This window comes from Telopea speciosissima, chromosome 8, assembly GCF_018873765.1.
Source record: "Telopea speciosissima isolate NSW1024214 ecotype Mountain lineage chromosome 8, Tspe_v1, whole genome shotgun sequence".
Taxonomy (NCBI): Eukaryota; Viridiplantae; Streptophyta; class Magnoliopsida; order Proteales; family Proteaceae; genus Telopea; species Telopea speciosissima.
Genome location: NC_057923.1, coordinates 11,138,898 through 11,148,379, shown reverse-complemented (window position 1 = coordinate 11,148,379; position 9,482 = coordinate 11,138,898). Strand labels below are relative to the sequence as shown.

At 36.7% G+C, this 9,482-nt stretch overlaps 1 protein-coding gene across 1 annotated transcript; it reads left to right on the top strand.

Annotated features, from left to right (window-relative positions):
- The first annotated feature begins 1,040 nt into the window (after nt 1-1,040).
- LOC122671506 (serine/threonine-protein kinase STY13-like) lies at nt 1,041-6,695 on the top strand. Its single transcript, XM_043868760.1, has 6 exons — nt 1,041-1,651; nt 2,930-3,051; nt 4,915-5,111; nt 5,466-5,640; nt 6,131-6,265; nt 6,362-6,695. The coding sequence occupies exons 1-6, from the start codon at nt 1,408-1,410 to the stop codon at nt 6,566-6,568; spliced, it is 1,080 nt and encodes a 359-aa protein (XP_043724695.1). The 5' UTR covers nt 1,041-1,407; the 3' UTR covers nt 6,569-6,695.
- The last annotated feature ends 2,787 nt before the right edge of the window (nt 6,696-9,482 follow it).

Sequence of the window (9,482 nt, the reverse complement as noted above, 5' to 3'; positions counted from 1 at the left end):
GCACTGTGACGATCACCATAACGATATTGGTATTGTGTCAATGTCCCATATCGGATCGATATTGGTATCTGTGTCAATGTTGGTCGTATTTGATACCAATACTTCATGTCATGTTGGTAACTCATATCAGACTGTAATCAATATCGATGTTGGTTAAGAGAGATACTTTATCCAATACCGTGTCTGTATTGGATTAGTATTAGCCAAGAGGGAGGCTTGAATTTGAGAGAGAGAGAGAGAGAGAGAGAGAAAGAGAGAGAGTTACTCAAATTCTGATTCAAAGTTTTAGTAAAATTATCAAAATGTCATCACATAGAGATGAATTTAAAGTACAAAATGACATGTTTTATAATTTTAACTATTTTCTTTCTTCATTTTAAACTGAAATTATACCAATGAGATGTTTGTGTGATCCTCTGTCACATGGATATACATCACAATTCTGTATATATATGAGTATCATGTTACGACTATATATGTGTATTATGTATGTCCATACGTATAAATATATGTTCTGTACATAGCGAGTGGAACGGTGTGTAATGGGTAATCAGTAAAAGATAAAGACGAAAGAAGAAAAAAGCAATAATTCCAGGATATACCGTTAAAATTAGTACTAATAAAGAAAATAAATAAAGTAAAAATAAAAGGGTAATCCTGATTCCATGGCACTGTGAGTCTGTGACTGGAAAATTCGTTCTAGAATATCAAATCAGGATCAAAGTAGATAGTTAAAGGAAGAGAGGGAATAACAGTTACCTTCTCATGAGTTGGTAGGTATCTCATCTGTGGTTTGTAACTGTGGAAGTATCTAAAAAGCTACAAAATTTATTTTTTATATATATATTTTCCAATTTTCCAATATCAATCGGAAGGTAGTTTTTAAGGAGATTGGTTGTAGAAAAGCACATTGACCGTGAAACTCATTAATGATCTATCCATTCCCAGTTGTAGAAAGTTGAAGCCAAAGAGAAGATAGAGAGAGAGAGAGAGAGACAGAGAGAGAGAGACTGCAAAGAGTTTGATTAAAGAGAAAGGAAAGAGAGAAGAGGGCGAGGTGGGTCAGTAACACACGTTGTGTTCAGGCAATCCATGTGCTCACATGGATGATATAGAGAGAGAGAGGAGAAACCCATCAGAGAAAGAGAAACAAATAGTAGTAGACAAGAGGAGAAGAAGCAGAAGCGGCAGCAGCAGCAGGGGCGAAACTCACGATCCCTTTTCACACTTGCTGCGAGCTGACCACACCCATCTTTGCTTTTTGTCTTTGCCGTTGGGGAGAGTTAGAGACATATGGATATGGTATAATTAGCTGAAAAAATATTGGGTTTTTTCTTTTCCAGTGAGTTGATTTTACTAGTTATTGTTTGAGAGAGAGAGAGAGAGAGAGAGAGCTCAGCGAGCAATATGAAGGAGAACAGTGATGTGTTTGTTAGGGCAGATCAGATCGATCTGAAGAGTTTGGATGAGCAACTCGAAAGGCATCTGAGTCGGGCATGGACCATGGAGAAGAAGAAGGAAGAGACGAAGGAGAAGACCACTAGAGAGGAGTGGGAGATCGATCCCAGTAAGCTTATTATGAAGGGTGTTATTGCTAGAGGCACTTTTGGCACCGTTCACAGAGGGGTTTACGATGGCCAAGACGTTGCAGGTCAGACACCACACACACAGCAGGAAAGGAAAATGTTCTATTTTTTGCCTTTTGGATTCATATTCTCTAAATTCCCCTTCTGTTCTGAATCCATTTAATAAGCAAAGTGGAAAAAAAAAATGGCCACTCTTGTTTTCTTTCTAGTTATGATTTGAACTTCAAAATTTCTTCTTCTCGCTTTAGTTTATGTTTTCTGTTTTTTTTTTTTTTTTTTTTCCTGGACTATTCTGTGGGTTTCTTTTCTTCTTCTTAGCCTTTGTTTTTTGCTCTCTCTCTCTCTCTCTTGGGGGTTGTTTTGGATATATAATTTTCTGTGCCTTCTCTTACTACTTTTGGGCACCCAGTTCAGTATGACTCATTTGACTATTCTGTTTTTATCCCTGGATTATGATTTCAGCATTTATTTTGTCTATATTACTGTTATGTTTGTGGGGTTCTGCTGGGAAAGTACTAGTGGTTTGCATTTTAATGGACGCCAATTTGTTTCTTGATGTTAACGTGTTAGTATTGGTTTACAAAATGGCAGAACAGAGTATGTTTTCGAGTTCAGTTTTGATTATGTAGGTTGGGATACATTGTACTCATTGGGCTTTTGAGAACTGTTGCAATGACTAATTTCAGATGATGTTGTTTCAAGCTTCTCTCTTATTATTTTTCTCACAATTGTTCTGCCTTCACCTTCTTGCTTTTATATGGCCTTTTTTTTTTTTTTTTTTTTTTTAAAATTTTCTTTTCTTTTAAAATTTCATAGGACATTTTGATCCTTCTAGCAAGTGGTCCTTTCCGACCATGCCCCATATCCAAGTTGACTCTCAGGGAGTGGTTGGTGTTTGGTCCTCGTGAATTTAATCTTACCAAATCTGTAATTCACGGGATTAAGTTGGGTTGGTTAGTATATGAAATAATTTCTGTATTGTTGGTTAGTTGGTTTTCTTTTTCTGTAACTTTCATGTGATCCTAGCTATGGGTGGGGTTCTTGTACTCCACACTTATTTGGTAGCTTCATGTGTGCATAAAAAGCTGATATTATATGCTAAGAAATATTAGTCAATCAGTGTTAGTGATTAATTGGACCCAAAAAAAAAATTTATCTTCACCGTCGTCCGTCATAATCACAGTTGTAGATGTTTTGACTCTTTTTTATCTCTTTTCCCTATTTATTCTAATTTCTTGTATTTGGTTTTGCTTTTGTGTGAGAAAAAAAAGAAGCTTTTATGGTACCAAAGTTGATCTTCTTATTTATTCATTATGAATTGGTTTTATATTCCTTATTTTCAGTCAAATTGCTTGACTGGGGGGAAGAAGGACACAGATCTGATGCGGAAATTGCTTCACTGAGACAAGCTTTTACCCATGAAGTTGCTGTCTGGCATAAGCTTGATCATCCTAATGTAACTAAGGTAGCAATATGTTCTCTGTTGTGTCTCACCCCCACCCCACCCAACCCCACCCTCTGGCATTAATGAATATCTCTTCCTATGGATGGCTTTCTCTAGTTTCTTAACACATTTTAATGAGATTATTATGCATGCCAGTTATTGATAGATACTCTTGATCAATGTTCATGTTTACTGTTAAATAAAGATTTTATTGGTTAGAGCAGTACAACTGAAAACACCAGTCAATTGAAGAGGGAGGAATAAAGGCTTACATCCTTACAATTGACCAATTATTGGTAGTCTTTTAGCTATCAGAAAAAAATGCAAAATTCAATTTCTGGTGCAGGATTATGTTTAAAAGATGGTGGGTAAGTTAGGGAGGGAAACTAAGGTTTGACTTATATGGGTTGTAATCTTCTTTCATATTTTTTTCTGTTATTATCATATTAAGGAGCTTGTATACATCCATTATTATTTATTCTCTTCATGTTGTTTGTTAATCAGAAACAGCAAATTTATGGTCCTCATCCACTTCTAATAACTGTTTATTTGTCCCAACTTTATCTCTCAAGTGTCTGTCTACCATCTATTTGTTTTTTGGGTAGCAGTTCTCTGTGGGGGAGTGAAGGGGCCACGTTCGCGGGACAGCCAATGAGAGCGTGTGTGCTGGCATCTTGGGGGGGCAGGCTTTCCACCTTTCATGGGGGCGGGGCGGTCATCCCCCCCCCACCCCCCCCCACGGAGAACATTTTCCCTTGTTTTTTTTAATCCAATTTCATTATACTTGACCCTTTGAATTTTTGGATCTATGGTCCTCCCTGTTCCATTAATATCTTATACTCTAGTAATGACTTCCATTTTAGGCGTTCCCAACCTACAAACTATGACAATATCTCAGACACTTTCCATTTCATTATGAAGTTATTGGTATCTGCTGGATTTCCAGCTTTTTCTGTAATGTGGCACTTCCTCTCCACGCTAACTCTCCAAATCCATTTCTTACTTGTTAAGTGTAACATACTGGATGCAAAAAGTATCTTTTATATCCTATCCTATAAATCACAGAGTAGAACTGCTCTTTCCAGTGACAATTTTGCTAAAACTCATTTATATGCATTTAAAAGTTACATGGACCTGGTTATTGTGCACAAATACTCAGGAGTGGGACTATTTGATAATAAATAAGTAATTTTATTAGAAGTTAGCATGGGACTATTTGATAATAATTAATTGACTCTAAATCAAGTTTTAATTGAGGTGAGTAAGAAGGAATTGATTTTGTGTCCTCATGTTGTGTAATACATCAACCGGTGAAGCTGCTGTCTGGAACCTTGAATATTTGATGTATTTTTAGCCCTACCTTCTGTGTATAACTTCATTGGTTCTTGTATATAGATTTTGCATCTATGTCTACAATGTTAAAGAAATACTGTGATTCATCAGGGGACCTAAGAATGCCATTCTTCAACAGTTTTCGAGTCAATTTGTGGAAATAAAGTACATCCATTCGAGAACAACTGCCTAGCACAGTTGGTAGAATGTGGAGTGTAAACCCCCCCCCCCTACCAGGAGGTTTTTTGTTTGAGGTTTTGAAGTTCTATAATTATAAGCTCTAGAAGACTTTGGGGCATATTCCTGTATACTGGTTTTACGGGATCATGTTTCTACATAACTGCCCCATTTGTGTTTTTTCTGATTTTGAGTTCACATGTACTTTTTCTTTTTAGTTTCCTCTTACTGATATATCCAAAAGCAGTATTAATACTTTTCTGGGCTAGTTGTTGTGGCAAAAGTTGTTTTAATTGGTCTCTATAGACCTCATGATACTCTGTTTCCAAGGTTGCTTACATGCTGGTCCTTACATTCATGTGGAATTGTTTGCAGTTCATAGGTGCTGCAATGGGCACATCAGATCTGAACATACAATCAGAAAATGGTCATATTGGCATGCCTAGTACTGTTTGCTGTGTTGTTGTTGAATATCTGCCTGGGGGTGCTTTGAAATCATTTCTCATAAAGAACCGGCGCAGGAAGCTAGCTTTCAAAGTCGTTATTCAACTGGCATTGGATCTTGCACGAGGGTCAGACTCTTACTGAGTCTCTTTTTCCTTAATTTTTATTTGAAATAGTTTATTTTTTTTTCTGATATGTATATGTTATGATTGAGATTTTTAATAAAAGAGCATCCCAGTGCACGAGGCTCCTGCTACTGCAGGGTCTGGGAGGGGCAAATGTACCCAGCCTTACCCCCTGTTTTGCAGGAGAGGCTGTTTCCAAGTTTTGAACCCGCAACCAACATGTTGCAATAGCGCAACTTAACCGTTGCACCAGGGCTCACCCACTATTAAGGGGATTTTTAATATCAAGCTTTATTCCAAGATTTTTAACTCTTTGGGTGACAAACACTTGAAAATTTAATCTCTCTCATTGTGTAGTTTGAGTTATCTTCACTCCAAGAAGATTGCACATAGAGATGTGAAGACAGAGAACATGCTCTTGGATAAGACACGCACTTTAAAAATAGCGGACTTTGGGGTTGCTCGTGTTGAAGCTCAAAACCCTAATGACATGACGGGTGAGACTGGGACCCTTGGTTACATGGCTCCTGAGGTATATGGTGAATCTGCTTTTGGTTAGGATTTATTCTATCAATGTTCTTATTGCTCTCTTTTATTTTAAACTTCTTTCTAGAGTCGTTTTATATCATTTTTTCGAGCATGTAAGACCACATGACAAACACTGAAAACCTGACAAATAGTGACCCTCTAGATCAGCCACATTTTTACTGCCCCAAAGCAATGCTGTATAATTATAGACTTCCTTATTGTCCTTGAAAAGCTTCACCTATCAGAACCAACTTTTGAATATCTCAAATTTCAATTGAATGATACTCCCTCCCCAACTTGGACCCTCTCTCTCTCTCTCTCTCTCTCTCAAATCTAAAAATGACAAAATGAGTACTTATGATGGAGTTCTGACAAGTTAGTTGCAAGGCTATGGATTAGGCCTTGCCAATTAAAATCTACTATGCACAATTTACCTCTCTTCAAAATGAATATACATTAAGTGATTACCTGACCAGTTTGTCGTTTTGTTTCAGGTCCTTAACGGCAACCCATATAATAGGAAATGTGATGTGTATAGTTTTGGAATCTGCTTGTGGGAAATATATTGTTGTGACATGCCTTACCCGGACCTGAGCTTCTCAGAAGTGACTTCAGCTGTTGTTCGCCAGGTACATAATTTGTTTTTCTACTAGTCATTTGTGTTAGTCATCAATTAATCTGTGCACAAGTAGAAGACATAATCTGAACTGATCTCGGAACTGCAGAACTTGAGGCCAGATATACCACGGTGTTGCCCAAGCTCCCTGGCAAATATAATGAAGCGATGTTGGGATGCAAACCCTGACAAACGGCCAGAGATGGACGAGGTGGTGTCCTTGTTGGAGGCGATTGACACATCAAAGGGTGGAGGAATGATACCCATTGATCAGCAACAGGGCTGTCTGTGCTTCCGTAAATATCGTGGGCCTTAGGATGACCTTTCCTTGAAGTGAAAAGGATGAGATGTGATTACAGTTAAGAGAATCAATTCGTAATGCAGGTCAAGAGAGTTGAAAAGAGGCAGTGTGTGGGGTGACATAGGCTGAGGCGAACTCTGCAATGTCGTATCCCATTGATGTAAAAGCTTTTCTTATCCCCCCTCCCCAACCTCACCTTTCTTATCCTTATTATCAATAATGTCTATTTGATTGGATAGCCAGTGGACTAGCTACCCCACCGGTTATGCAAGGCTAGTTAATATATTTCAACTATTAATATGTCATTATTTGACATTACTGTAACTCGAAATTTCAGTTAATACCTGAAACACATCAGATGTTACCATATTGGAACAGATGACTATCACCTTGTTCTTGAGGCCTAGCTGTATACACTGTAAGCAAAGCAAAGATGCATTTCTTCTGTGAACATAATACTGTTGTTCTAGGTTTATCTACCTTTTATGGTACCTAGTTTTTTAATTTGCAAAAGCTTTGTGACAGATTAGAAGAAACTAAATTTGGAGTATTAAGATTCATGCATCATTATTCCCTAGGTTTCTGAATGATGGTCTAGGCTTTGAATCAGCATCAGCTTGCAGATAAGTGTGGGGAGCTAGGGCAACAATGGGTAGTGAGCTGGATCTAATTGGTATCTATTTTTTCCTAGGCTACGTTTGGTAACGGTCTGAACAAAGAACGTCCGTTCTCGACTAGAAATATTCTTTTGTGTTCTTGATCTAGAACGACGTTTTGAGACCGAAAATGACCGTTTGGTAACGGTCTTAAGAACGTGTTCAAAACAAAAATGATGTTTGATAAAACTTGTTCTTTCAAATTTGATATTAATTACAATAATGTCATTTCCTTTTAAATTATACCAAAAAATACTTGTAAAATCAGTTTCCCTCTTATCAACCTTAGCATAAAATTAAAATATCTCATTAACATAATCAGAATAATTATAAAAATATATCAAATTTAAAAAATACCATTAATAGTGGGTTCTTGTGTGGATTAGGGCCATAACTGACTATACTATGAGCAGTTGAATAAAATGGGTCTTGGTGGATTCGAACCACCATCCCCTTGGAACATGAGCATGTTCCAAGTGCTCTACCAATTTGAGCTAAAGACCCATTAAGTAGAGATCCAAAACAGAAATACAACAAAAAAAATCATAGTAGCATGAATCTTCACATGAGGAATGAAATGAGCAAAGGTCTAAAACAGAAATACAGCAAGAGAGTCACAATGAAATAAATCTTTGCATGAAAAAGTTAACAAGCAAGATTTCCAAATAGGAATTCAGCAAGTGAGTTATGATCTCATCAAAATGGGAAATAAATAGAGTCAACATGAATGCATCTAACTTGAAAAAAAAAAAAAATGAAAATGAAAATCCAGGAGGGAAGTTATGAATACGTCCATTCACAAGAACGAAAAGAGATCTCATCTTCCATATCTTCCCCAAAGCTATGCACGTTTAAAGGCAGCACTTGTTCAAAGGGAAAGACCCTTGATTGATCTGTTATCATATAGATCTAATAAGGTCTATGCAAGTATGGACGAATGAATAATCCATTTTGATCATGAGCACTAAACCACTCTTTTTGGTATTCATTTGCAAAAATTCAGGAGGCATATACATTCATTATGCAGCAACCATGTACATCATTTACCAAACAGATTAATAGCATATAGAATATATAAATTTATCAAAAGAAGTCCCTAATTTAGACTGTAAATCAGTTTTTGCCCATTTTGGCATAATAAAATCTACTCATGAGTTACACAACAAGGGAAAAGGGTTGTTGTCCAATCAAAGAAGTAAACTAGCTAAAGTTATCATCAATAAAGGTGAAGACGAAGAAGACACTCTACTTGATGAAGCCAACTACTTCTCTCAGTTTTAGCTGATCTATTCTGCTTAGTTCTGTCCATTAACAGAGGAATCCCCTGTTTCTGTAGTTAATGTTTATTTAGACCCCCTAAGAAGGTTCTATATACTCACAAGATGTCCATTCAAACAAAGGTAAAGAGTATTTCAAGGTTAGTGATGTATGGAATAGTTTAAAAATCCAATGTTCATCCATATCTCTGATCAGTAAAAAAAAAATTGAGAGAAGGGATGATCATGTTAAGTTAAAGTTTTAGCACCAATAACCATATTTACTTCAACAAAGCATCTTCAAATCAAGTTCTGGTTTTAATGCCAATGACACATGAAAATTAAGACAATCTTAATCAAAGTAAGCCATGAATTAATCAACTTATAATATCAAAATGTAGCATTTATCATATACAGGCATGAAAACGATCAAACAAATGCACCTTCTTCTCTGCTAGCAACCACCCATAATTCAGCAAGTTATTATTTTACATTTCTGAGATTCCAACAGCAGTGAACCAAAAAGGAATACATTCAGTGGGGACAAAAAAAGGAATTGAACAGAAAAGGCATCTCTCCCATTTCTTCAAACCAGACCACCCATTTTCAGTCCCAAATATTCAACAAATATAAGAAAAAAAATTCTCTCTCACTCTTTCACTCACTTGCACTCATTTTCACTCAAAATGCAAACCCACCCCAAGGCTGAAAAAGGCTAAACAGATCAATCCATTTAGAGAAGGTAAGCATCACCTCATAAAGGCAACTAGAAAGAATGCAACCACTACTCCATCAACACAAACACATGATCCTATATATTGGGAGATACTATTGAATTTTAGATAATTCTTCTTTTCCAAAACCCAAACCAAAAAGGCAGACTTGACATGGGAAGTAGGGGCAATTTAATGCAAGACCAACAGGATCTCAAGATAACAGTCAAAAAGTTACTGATACCCATTAGCCAAAATAGCTTCTAAACTTACTTCAACTCATCAAAGAATGTGAACGGATTCA